The 13,439-nt window shown below is 38.2% G+C and overlaps 1 protein-coding gene across 4 annotated transcripts in view; it reads right to left on the bottom strand.

Moving 5' to 3' along the window:
* Positions 1–13,439, bottom strand: part of ANAPC1 (anaphase promoting complex subunit 1) — a 109,399-nt gene that overhangs the window by 14,951 nt on the left and 81,009 nt on the right. For all 4 annotated transcript variants that reach the window (XM_046661405.1, XM_046661403.1, XM_046661404.1 and 1 more), the window contains 8 exons: positions 12,699–12,785; positions 10,748–10,865; positions 9,736–9,813; positions 9,064–9,131; positions 7,899–8,037; positions 5,957–6,043; positions 4,626–4,721; positions 2,498–2,696 (listed from right to left, as the gene is read on the bottom strand). In XM_046661405.1, coding sequence (XP_046517361.1) covers positions 2,498–2,696; positions 4,626–4,721; positions 5,957–6,043; positions 7,899–8,037; positions 9,064–9,131; positions 9,736–9,813; positions 10,748–10,865; positions 12,699–12,785 — 872 coding nt within the window. The remainder of the gene's footprint in view (positions 1–2,497; positions 2,697–4,625; positions 4,722–5,956; positions 6,044–7,898; positions 8,038–9,063; positions 9,132–9,735; positions 9,814–10,747; positions 10,866–12,698; positions 12,786–13,439) is intronic.

Here is a 13,439-nt window from a genome sequence, read left to right on the forward strand (position 1 = left end):
CATTAGGGAAATGCAAATCAAAACTACAACGAGATATTACTTTACATCTGTTAGAATGGCTATGATCACCAAGACAAAAAATAACAAATGTTGGAGAGGATGTGGAGAAAAGGGAACCCTCATACACTGCTGGTGGGAATGCAAACTGGTGCAGCCACTATGGAAAAGAAAATGGAGATTTCTCCAAAAAGTTCAAAATAGAAATACCATGTGACCCAGCTATCCCACTACTGGATATTTATCCAAAGAACATGAAATCAATTCAAAGAGACCTACGCACCCTTATGTTCACTACAGCATTATTCACAATAGCCAAGATGTGGAAGCAACCCAAGTGCCCAACAACTGATGATTGGATAAAGAAGATGTGGTATATTTATACAATGGACTACTACTCAGCCATAAATAATGACAAAATCATCCCATTTGCAACAACATGGATGGACTTTGAGGGTATTATGTTAAGTAAAATAAGCCAGACAGAGAAAGACAAACACCATATGATTTCACTCATATGTAGAAGATAAACACATGGACAAAGAGAACAGATTATTGGTTACCAAAGGGGATAGGGGGTTTAGGGGTGAGCATAAGGGTAAAGGGGCACATATATATGGTGACTGACAAATAATAATGCACAACTGAAATTTCACAATTTTATAAATAATGACCTCAATAAAATAAAAACACCATTAAAAAATGAAAAGGTAAGGCATAAAGTAGGGGAAAATATTTGCAGAATATTTTTCACAAAGAACTTGTAGCCAGAATATGTAAAAACTCTTACAACTTAATAATCAAAACACAATCAATTAAAAGAATTTGAAAAGGTTTAAACAGACACTTCACAAAGGGTATATCAATAAGAAATAAGCGCATGAAAAGGTAGTTAACATCATTAGTCACCAGGGAAATGCAAATTAAAACTACAAGATACCACTACATATTCACTAAACTGTCTAAAATTAAAACAATCAACAATGCCAACAATCGCACTGCATCCCACTGCTGGTGGGAATGTAAAATGGCACAATTTGGAAAATAATGGGAGTGTGGCAATGGGTGATGGTAAAGATGATACAAGAATGGCAGGATGTTGACAACTATTGAAGCTGGGTTTACTATACAATTCTGTTTACTTTGTATTGCTTTAAATTTTCCATAACAAAATATTAAAAAGTTAGTAAAGCCCTTTTAAGTTCTTAAAATTAAAACCCATTTTCTTTGCTCAAGATTAAAATCTAATTAAGGAGATACACACATAAAAGATCTACACAAAATGATAAATCCAGTGCATTTTCAGATTTAATGACTATAGTCTGGGTTATTACTGTCTGACTCTCCAAGTTCACATGTGCGTTTGTGATTTTGCTGAGACACAGACATGAACGACATTTTCCACTGCTGATGCCCAGGCTCTACATCTTCACTCCATCCCAAAGCCAACAGCTAGTACTTTTGAGAGAGGAGACCATACATGTAAGAGTTTTAAAAAGTCATGGTTCTTCACTAGAAAATAAATACACATTTTGGCAATCACAGCGGCAAGTCAAATTGGATGCAGGTGTTAAACATAAATATTGGGAGTTTGAAATTGCTGTTTTCCATGTATACCCCTCACAATCTGGTTTACAATTTAATTTTTTCAGAAATTTATTTTGTAATATTACAGGTAGATAGTTTTTAACTTAATTATATTCAAACTCTTAGGTTCTATTGATTAGTAATAGCTTTAAAGAATCAAGAATTGTTACCACTAACATTACTAGGTCTAATTATTCTACCCAAAGCAGGTTGCTGTCAGGTTTGTATTGGAAGCATTTGAATGAACTAAAAAGAATAAAAAGACAAAGGAGTTGACTATTAAAAACCAATTTTGGCCACACATCACATTATCAGACAGCTTTCCATAATCAAAGGGCCCCAGCACTTGTCTCAGGTAGGCAGAATTACTTCGACACTGTCGGCAGTAACTTCACAATTCTCTTGCAATCACAGTCAGTACTTCCACTGACAGAAAGCCAGTTACATGATGTCCCAGTTTCTCCTTGACTCAAAGAACTGGTAGATAAACATTTGCCCAATAAGCACATCAAGTTTTTAGTGTACACAGGGTACAGATACAAAAAAAGGAAGAAAACAGCTGCTGGTGTCAGGTAGGTGACAGGGCACACCCCTAAGAAAGAGAAGACAGAGGCACTGGAAAGAAAACATGACCTGATGCTAGAGAAGATAAAACAAGTGCTTAAACATCAAGTAGTATTTAAAATGCTATATACATTCCCGCCGTGGTTTATAAAGCAGAGTTAAATGTATTTTTTAAAGAAGTTGAAGTAGATAATCAGAGTCTAATTCACCTAATTGGAAACATTAAATCTATAGCCATTCTGGCTTATACTCAGATTTATATTGTTACCAATGGGAAAAAAATGTTAAAACAGAAAAGCCTGAGTCCCAGTGTATCTTAAAAGCATGAGGGGCACAAAGCTATTATTACCTTGCAGCCACTGGTCCAGGGTATTATCAATAGTGCACTTTACAACAGGGAGGAATTCAGAGTTCATGAAGAGCCCTCGCTTAGGGTGGTTCTGCAGCCGCTCCTGATGGCTTCTGGAGCTGAAAAACTCTAACACCAACTTTATCTGCCAAAGTTCAGACGTCTCGGACATTTCTCTTCTTCCTAGTCTTCTTATAGCCTTGAAGAGGAAAGCGGAACAACAATCCATCTCATGACAGAGTCCAGTTGCTCTGTCTCCTCCTCAGCGTCATACACTAGAGTATTTTTTAAACATGGCTCATGAGATCAATAGAGGGCAGAGGGGATTCCATTCTGTTTTGATGCAGTCTGTCCACAGAGGAGCCCTTCATTGGGTGTAGACACATGGCCCACTCTCTTCAATACGGTCCCCACATGAACAGCTTTCAGGTGAAAGCAGCAAAGGCAAACGGGCTCACTCTTGGCTCAATGGCTCCAAAGCATAAAGACCAAATAGCTTTATAGCCAGTCACCTCTGGGAAATCGAGGTGGGGTACCTGGCTGGGACATGGCGGACATCAGGCCACGCATCCCAGGGATCAGGAAGCAAAAACAGTACTATTGATAACACTGCTCTTGGGACCCACCTGCAAAGTCACCATGGCTGTGACGAGAGGGGATGTTCTAGTATAGACATCGCCCGTGACTGCAAAGGGGTGAATGTTCAGAGTGTAAAAAGAGGACACAATCTCAGCCAGCAATTGAAAAGCACAACTCATTACTTAGCTGCCATATAGAGAGGCAGTATGAGAAGCAGTGCCAATGTGGACACCACATATTCATATTTTCTAATCAAAAAAGGTGAATACCAGACAATAATGGCATTTTGGGCCTCCTGGACTGGAACTTGCCTTTTATTTAACAACGTTACTTAACACAGTGTAATTTTCAGGTTTTGGGGAATTATCCCCTGCCTGTGTGTATTTTCCCACTCAGCTTTTCAGTTGAGATTATTTTGCCATTAGATTCTTTCGTTTGGCTCTACACACTGGAATCCCAAATGCTTATGTGAACTCAATGTATCACATTCACTTGAAGAGCTGTTTAAAACTACAGATCAGATCTCATCCCAGAAATTCTGATTCAGTAGATGTGGAATGAGACTTGAGGATCTGTATTTTTAAGATTCCCCAGATAGGGGGCCAGCCTGATGGCACAGCAGTTAAGTTCGCACGTTCTGCTTCTCGGTGGCCCAGGATTCGCCAGTTCGGATCCTGGGTGCAGACATGGCAAGCCATGCTGTGATAGGCATCCCACATATAAAGCAGAGGAAGATGGGCACGGATGTTAGCTCAGGGCCAGGCTTCCTCAGCAGAAAAGAGGAGGACTGGCAGTAGTTAGCTCAGGGCTAATCTTCCTCAAGAAAAACAAAACAAAACAAAAAAAAGATTCCCCAGATAAATTTTAGCCAAGTTAAAAACTACTAGCTTAACCTAACTACAAATTTGGGGCTGAAAAGATATACTAATAAAAGGTATATGTATTACTAATAACCTAAAGTGAATAAATTGGTCTGATTCTTTAGGAAAGCTATCAAGCATTATTTTCTGCATTACCCCTTTTAGTCGCTTTTAAAACAGCATTAACACAAACAAATTTGGAAATGAACTCCAGCGCCCTACATTGCAACATACTGATATGGGAGCTCCTGCAAGCTTGATTATGCAGGTCTAATTGCACATTACTGCCATCACTAGGGCACTGCTTGTTCACTGCTCACTTGCATCGTCTTTTCTATGAAGAGGCTTTGTCAGCAGGGAGGCAAGAGACCACACAAGGACTCTAGGGGAGAAGGGTGGGGAATGTCCTCTTCCTCTCCCAGTCAGGAGAATAGGAAGAAGGGGAGAATGGGAACCCTTAGAGTAAGAGAGCCCACCAAGGGACACTCCTGTCATCATAAATGCCAAGTTTTTTGATATATATAGAGAGAGAGCTTTCAACTTTAATAGGGTTTCATTTTTTGAACTTCTAAACACAGATGAGAAACTAATATGATGGACACACAGGGTACCTTACCTCACTGTTCAGTATGTTATTTGAAATGCAGGATAAATCTCATCAGAATTGGAATAGGTTTTTTGAAACATACCTGATCCATTGCTATGTACGCAGGCAACATCTCCGGGGTCTCCTGAGTAACACATTCATAGAGTACTGAAGAAAAGAGATCCAGAATTTCCTGTTTCTGTGGAAAATCAGAAGCTGTTTGTAGCACATCGATGTATACTCCAAAATCAATTCAAGAAATAATTATATAGCAACTACTATGGCCCATTCTTAAGCTCCACAGTGATTTATATAAAAGGGCAAAACAGTTAACTCCTTATAAAATCATAGCATACACAACACTAAACATCAATAAAATACAACCAAAATTAAGTCCTAAGGGGCAGGTAAGGATATAAGTGCTGTGGAGGAGAGGAATGGATCAAGCTGGGGTAAAATGAGGAGACAGAACATCACAGGGATATGCTGTGGCTGGGCTGGCAAGAGCAGGATCCAGAAAGGGAACCAGAATCCACAAAGATGCAATAGAAACACTGAGCTCAACAAGGATGGGGAGGCAGCACAGCCAAGTCCAGCTGGGGTTAAGGGCAGGCACTGGCTTTCATCAGAGACATGGGGCCTTGAGTGCATGCCCAGCATTTACTAGCTGTGTGATCTTGGGCATGCGACATCTCTGAGTGGCAGTTTCCTCACCTGTAAATGCAGAATGATAAAGTACCTACTCTCAGGGTGAGAATTAAATGAGAAAATTACATAAAGTACTGAGCAGTGTCTGATATATAGTAAAGATTCAATAAAAGGAGGAGGAAATTATTTTACTTTATCCTCAAAACAACAATGTAAGGTAGGTTCTATTATAATCTAGCTTTTAGAAATGAGGAAACTACATTTTGAAGAGGTAGAAAATTTCCCCAAGGCCAAATACTTATAGGCAACAGGCCATCAATCCCAGACCGTCTAATTCCTGCAGCCAATCTTTGCCATCTGCAACGGTGGATTAAATCAACACTCTGCTAAACAACCTTCGAATCCTGAAGAGAACAGTTTTATGACCAACAGAAAGAAGGGTTATAAAATACAGAGGAAATAAAATTAATACAATGATGTAAAAATAAGAGAGGGTAGTAAACATTGAAAACATAAATCAGCACAAGAATGGACATAAGAAAGTGTCACCTATCAAAACTGGTGTCTTAGAAATTTTAAGTTGTTTCTGCTATCAAGGGAGAAAGTTACTGAATTTAATAGTTTTAGACTATGGAAAATTTATATTTGCCAAGCAAAAACCATCCAGTGTGCCTGAGGCATATTATCAAATCTCAAAGACAGACATGGATATTATAGATTTTTTGGTGGTGTCCACAGATAGAAATGATAACAATTTTAGTCTTGAGCAAACCATACAACATATACCTGACCCATGTTCACAGTTGGTTTACAGAAATATTCAGCAAATGACAGAAGTGCTGGATCAGAAGTGAATGCTGAAATCGTTTCAGGCTAAAAATAAACAAATAACAACAAATATAAGTGGGATGATAAAGATTATTTTCTTTATTGCTCAAATTGTAATGTATGCAGTTGTAAGATATCTATCTCACTTTTTTCACACAAGATTCCCACAAAACCCAAGGTTGTACAAACTTGCCAGAGCTTCATCAATCATTCTGCTAAGAAGTTGCAAGAAGCTTTTTGCATAAGCTAACATGAGCTACTGATTTATCAAAAGGCTGATAATAAATAGGTCTTACACAACTCACTCAAAAAAGGCTTTCCCCGTCTTTCATTGACTAACTGAAAAGCAAACTAGAAACTAGAATTGTTACTGAAAAGGTAAGGAAAAAAGACTATCACTCAAATAAGCCACTCACAAAAAGACAAATACTGTATGATCCCACTTCTATGAGGTACTTAGAGAGTCAAAAACATAAAGAAAGTAGAATGGGGGTTGCCAGGGGCTGGGAAGAAGGAGGAATGGGGCATTACTGCGTAATGGGTATGAAGTTTCAGTTTTGCAAGATGAAAAGAGTTCTGGAGAAGGATGGCCGTGATGGTTGCACAACAATATGAATGTACTTCATACTACTGAACTGGACACTTAAAACGGTTTAAGATAGTAAATTTTGTGTGTATTTTACCACAATAAAAAAAATTGGAAGAAAAAGAGTATCACTCAAGGTTAAGACCGAAAACGGAATATGAAGGTATTACCATTTTCCATTGAGGTTTGTATTTCACTTTTGAACTCCCAGCAGGCAGGAAATTGAGATGCCTTAATTTTTATATGCTTTCCCCATTCAAATTCAAGTTTAAACTTATCCACTGTCTTTACAAATTGGATTAAGGTCTTTAAGATGGGCTCTAATTTATATAAGAAGCAACAGTGCTAAGTTAAGTCAAACTCTGTCTAAAAATCCTTCAAAAGTATTTCACAGACAACCTATTGAACACTGCCAAATAAAATTCTCTGACATCAACTATATCTATTTAAACCCTGGGAACAATTATAAAGGTTCAGTGACCTAAAATGAAATGTAAGTTGAATCAAAATAAACTGCTGTCTCCTCAACTTGGAAAAACAAAGAATGCCAACTCAGTCCTCTGGACGCCACTTGCCTAGTCCATCTGCCACACTTTTGCTCTAGGTAACTATCCTTAGGGGTCTTGACTACTTTAGACTGCTTCTCAGTATATCTTCAGTAGGAAAACATTTGCTCACAGAATTCCTGAAAACTAGGGTTAAATTCAGAAATTTTAATGGTAGATTATGGAACACATTTCTAGTGTTTTATTTGAGTTCTAGAATATACAGCAAAATATGTACTGACCTCCATGGGAATGAGATTGTTTCATATACTCTCTAACTTATTTATTCCAAATACTATTATATTAGCAGTCAAGTACTCTGAGAATAAAGCAGACTAATAAGGCTAAATCTGTCATCATTTCATCCTAAGATTTAAACAACAAATGGAGATTCAAAAATGAACTAATAAGTGCTACCTTGCAAAAATCTTTTTATATTTTTGCCACGAATTAAGTAAATCTTAACAGATTTGAGAATTAGTAAGTAAAATTATTAAACTATTTTGATGGTGTTAAGCTATACTGTGACTATCCCTGCCACTAAATGTATCTGCATCCTTAGAGTCTGGCAGATGGTCCATATTTTATTATGGTCACCACATAAAACAGCAGATGAAGGTCATTCAGTCTTTATGATCTGCAGCAATGAGAGAGAACAGATCCAACTAAACGGCTCCATAAACGTTATCACAGAGGTATGTGTTGCGGGTGGGTTACTGAGATTTGGAACTATTCCCTCCCGTCCGTCATTTCTACCAATCAATACTACCTTGAAAGCCCGAGCTTCAGAGTTCCTATTAGCAACAGTCTGAGCCAACAAACTTTGCCACCCCATTGGATCTTCCTTGTAGGACAGCTGACCAGCTCTGAGCTTAACATATAAAACTCCATCCTTGGAAAGGATTGACCTGAAAGAAAACAAGAATAAACTTATATGAGGTATTACTGGCAGCTCTTGGCTGGAAATGTAGTGTTTCCCAATATCATGTTCACACGAAATGAAGTCTTTACCATTTTCCACTAAGGTATATGATTATTTATTGTATCTAAAATTAAATCAGTCCCTACAAGAAAGCCAAAATTAAGTTCTGCTTTTCTTTCTTGTCTAGATTCATGGAACTTGTTAAATAAGAAGGTTTTCTGTCTGCTCAAGTGAGAGCTTCAAAGGCAGTATTTTATCTAACACTTCTTCATATTCCCTATATTGCCTAGCACTAAGCGTGGGACACTGGAGGTCCTAAATACCTGCTGACTGGTTTGCAGCAGAAAGAAAATAATGCCGCAAATCCAAAGCCAGAACAATACAGAAAATAGCTATTATACAGATAGTTTAGGAAAAACATAAATTGGGACTAAACTATAAAAACTTTTACAAGCTTGTTAAACTTTCTGGAAATATAAAGACTTAATTTACATACTATCTAAAGTATAAAATTATTAACACTCTCTGTTCACTGAAGTAATTACTTGCATATGACTATTTCTACCCAAAAGCAACCTACCATAATTTTAATTTAATGAGAACAATCTAACAAAAGAATGGTTAAGAGATGCAACAGAAGATGTGATCTGACAAACATCAATAGTTATAACGTTCCCTTTGTGGACATACACTTCAGCCTTATTCTCTTAAACTAAATCTTTCATTATTGCTCCAACAGACAATTCCAATACTGTCTCAACTTAAGTATCTTCAAGTTTCTCAGTGAATAAATACAAATCTCTAGGGTGTGATTTCTAAATTAAAGTTTTCATTTTCTAATACAAACTTGTTTCAAAGATACAGACCACTTTATTCAACATATACTGTACATATTGTCCTGGATAAGATCAAAGGATGACAAGGACCATTCTAGATAATAATCTACAATTTATACCTTCCCCTATACTTCTATTCAATTCACACATACATCTGAGAAATTCAATATACTTACTTCAAGTGTTGTGTTCCCTTGCTTAAATCTATGAGCAGTTCCCAGTATCGTGGGCCTTTAACTTTAATCTGCCAAGATAAATGTAAATAGTCAATCCAATGCTGAAAAAGTGCCAGTCTGGCAAAATGAAACCCATGCTTCTCAGAGGAAGTAAGAATAACTGGACTAGAAAGACATCAAGAGGTCAACAAGTTTCATTTCCAGACAAAAATGTATGTGAATCATCTTCTGAGGCCATCTAACCTATCAGTAAAACTCTCCAAGCGCCGGCCCTGTGGCCAAGTGGTTAGGTTTGCATGCTCCGCTCCAGCGGCCTGGGGTTCGCTGGTTCAGGTCATGGGCACAGACCTGCATACCACTCATCAAGCCATGCTGTGGAGGCACCCCACATAGAAGAACTCTAATGACCTACAACTAGGATATAAAAGTATGTACTGGGGCTTTGGGGAGGAGAAAAAGGATTACCAAGAGATGTTGGCTTAGGGACAAAAAAAAAAAGCTCTCCAAGTAAAGACCTTCTCTATTCCTCACGACAATTCTTTCTGGGGCTGCTTTCCTATCTCCTATAAAACACTGAGAAAACATAGGCTTTTATTTAGCTATCTTTAATGCTATGCTGTTCTAGTTGAATTTATCCCTTGGACAAATCTCCCTAAATCATACCCAACTTACCTGCTTTAGAAGGTGGAGCTCTGGAAGAAGGGTAGGAGCCATCAGTTCTTCTTTGGTTTGTTCATACCACTGAGTGCCCTTTCCAAGTGTAAAAGAAGAGCCACAGTTCACTATGTAATTAGGGGAGGCTACAGACAAGAAACATCTCCACTCTACACTTCTCCTTGCCCACAGTTTGTACACAGACTGTCAAATGGCATAAAATCCTCTGATACTCAAAATGTGGGCCTGCAGCACCTTCTACACTTTGAGCCTTGCACTCCACATGCCATCAGTACTGAACATCTGCACTTGTGAGGCCTCTGGGTTTTTGCACATGTTGTCTTCTCTGCTGGGAATGTGCACTCAGCTGGTAAATCTCAGCCTGAACACTGCATCCACCTCCACAACCTTCCAAACACCCACAGCTGGATGGGAGCACTTCTCTGTTCCCCCGGCATTCTACACATACTTCCAATCACCACACTCGATTCTTACTGCATCTATGCCTGGCCCCCAAACAGATACAAGTTAATTAAGGAATATGACAATGTCGTCTCATTTTTGTATCCCAGAGTTTAGCAATGTTTGATACACAGAAGACACTTAATAAGTTGCTGAGTAAAGGAAGGATGCATGACTTGTAATCTACCTGTGCGTCTACATCAAAGCTCTCTCATCGAACACACAATCTCGGGCTTTAAAGCACTCTGCTAACAAATCTCAGAATAGTTCTAACTCAGTTCATTTGTTACAACACTACTATCAGCCATGTGAAATTAACAGGGTCATTTTCAAACTACAAGCTCTAAGGACGAAAGAGCAGCTGTTGATCTCTAAAACATTATACCAGAGACCATAAATGAGCCTGAATGGCTTGGCAGGATCTACAAGAACTTTTGGAGCTTCAATTTTTATGAGAGTTCAACTTACTACTGTCATCTTTTAAAGCACAACACTTTTGAAATATTTTGACGTACAAAGATGGATGAGTGGTAATAAAATCACAAACAAATGACAGGGGGAAGGTTACCTTATAGGTAACCTCTAAGAGGGCATAGCAGGGCATGTTCGTATCCACATCCACAGGCACCAGAAGCCTTGGTTCCGCAGCCAGCACGTACAGGTGCCGGAGAGCCTGGAGATGGTACCTGTACACAGAAAACACAGAGAGAAGGTAACAAAGAGCTGACAACAGCATGAGCTCTATAATCTGCTGTTGCCTACAAACTGAACCAAGACAGAAGCTAGAGCTGTACCTTCCAATGACAGCAATCCTAAAGGAAGATGATGAGATTCAATTAAGGAGCAATGGAGAAATGCTCTTTTAAAAAATTATAGACACATGATCCTTGACCCAAGAATTCTTTGACTTTTCACAGTTAAGAGGTTTTATAGGGAGGTAAAAACTATCTTAACGTGAAAATATTTAGTAACAAATCCATCATACAAAATCAGTTCTCAAACATCCTTTTCTGCCCAACACAGGCATCTCCTTTCACCTTCTAAGGGATTTACTTCTAGTTATTTCTTTTTTCTTCTCAAGGGTTGGTGGGGAAGAGAGGGGAAGAGGAGTCCCAGTCTTCCTCAGAGCACAGCTCCTCTACATACACACACAGACCCAGAAAAGAATATATCAAAAACTAATGGGTGAGATTATTACAATATTCCTGTTTCTGTATGTGTGTGCTTTTCTGAGTTTTCAAAAAATTTTTTTAAACTTTAAAATTTATATTTTAGAATTTAAACACACAAAAGAAGTTTTTACATTTTAAGATCCCACAAAAGAAGAATAAAATGAAACTTCAAATTTTTTTAGTTATTAGTTAATTTTTTTAGTTTTTAGTTACAGCCTCCCTCCTCCCACCCAAATCTATCCACTCCTATAAATCTATTAGAAACAGAATTAAGGCAGAAAACAAGCAATATTTATCAGTTACATAAAGGTTCTTGGGCTTATCGCCAAATTGCTTTGTTTAAAACAGCTAACCAACTGATACTCTGACCAATACATGACTGTGCTCTCCACTGGACCTAACCATTAACTGATTTTAACAACTCAAAATCTTTCCTAAATTGACAAGCAAGGGACCACATGTCACAGTTGTACTAATTTAACATGAATATTCTTATGCTCCCCCTATCTTCAGACTTTGGACTTAAGATCAGGCTACTTTTGTAAAACAGTTATCTTTTTTTAATTACTGTTATTTTAAACTACATTACACTGTAGTTTAAAATGATGGCTTAGTTACTACAACGCAGGCTCCATCCCTTGATCCTTCTCTGGGCAAATCAGTTGAGCACACTGGTCATCTCGGATGTCACGAGGACATAAGGAGCTATTTTCTTCCCTTCCTCCACGTGCAGCAGAGGTTGGCTGTGCCGGAAACTTCTCGGGAAATTGAAGTGTTGGTGGTTCTCTGTGCTCCAAAATGCAGAGCTTTTGTATTATGAGACTGCTTCTACGTGTTTAAGGTTCTACTGCTCTGTGCCACTTCTAAATTGTCTCTTATTTTTTGCTGCATTTTGCTTTTCTTGTCCCTTCTATGTCATTTATACAAAACTTCTCGACATTCATGTAAAAAGGAATTCACAGAGACACTGCCACCAAACCTGACAAATCCCTCTCTTTGAATTAAACAATCATAGCACAAGACATATTGTCTTCAGCTTTTCTTGGCTCCAATCCTTTGCTTGATAAATTTTTCCCTAAGGATAATCTTGTTCGGCCCACTTCTGGGTTTAGAGCAGTTCTACTGACTGGAGAATGGCAGAAGACTAATCAGTCATCAGGCGCCCAAAGTTCTCTTCTGGTCTAAGACTTTGTGAGAGAAACTTTTTAAAATATTAGCCAAGAAGATAACGACGTTCAAGAACAGAATAAAGCTAATTTGGAAATGAATCCATGGACCTGAACACAATCCAATCACCCCTCAGAGAACCTAAGAAAGATCCGTTGAGGACAGAGTCACTAGACTCACCGGTTGTCAGTGCCGTGGGCCGGGAAGTGCGGGTAAAGGGCGCAGAGGAGAGCAGCAATGGAGGAGTTTGATGTGCTCAAAGAGTACCTGCAGAATAAATGCGGGAGGGCAGACATCATTAACCACACTGCACAAACTTTCGAGGCATTCTTGAGAATCCTGATAAACGCAAGGGTGTCAATGCTGTGAATGTTTCACCGGTCAGTTAGTCCTTAAATTTTAAAACTTGAATTAATAAGCAAAGTCTTAATCTGAAACAGCATAGGAGTGAGGACCATGTGTACAATCCTAAAGATCATAGGTACTGAAAACGTCATGTATAAAGTATGTCACCTCCTCCTCCATTTTGATATATAACTATTTATAGAATTAACAACTTTACTTTTAAAAATACAAGTTTTTTACTGAGTATCTCAAACATTTTTTTCCGTTTCTCTAAAGCAAGAGCACTTCTTGAGAATGATGCACTAAATGAAAAAGGCAAAAGTTATCATTAAAAAGTTATAGTGAATGTATAAACAACTATCCTTCAAAATACATTTTTTCCCGTCAATATAATAAACATTTTATAAAGGCCACATACTCTTAGTAGAGTAAAATCTTTTAAAATTTTCCTTAAATTATTTTTTGTTGTTAGTGCCATGGAGTCCATTCTGATTCCTAGCAACCCTGTGCACAGCAGGGTGGAAACCTGCCTGGTCTTTTTGTGCCATCCTCTCACCTTCTGGTGCTCTATCAGAC

The sequence above is a fragment of the Equus quagga genome, chromosome 5 (assembly GCF_021613505.1).
Source record: "Equus quagga isolate Etosha38 chromosome 5, UCLA_HA_Equagga_1.0, whole genome shotgun sequence".
Classification (NCBI taxonomy): Eukaryota; Metazoa; Chordata; class Mammalia; order Perissodactyla; family Equidae; genus Equus; species Equus quagga.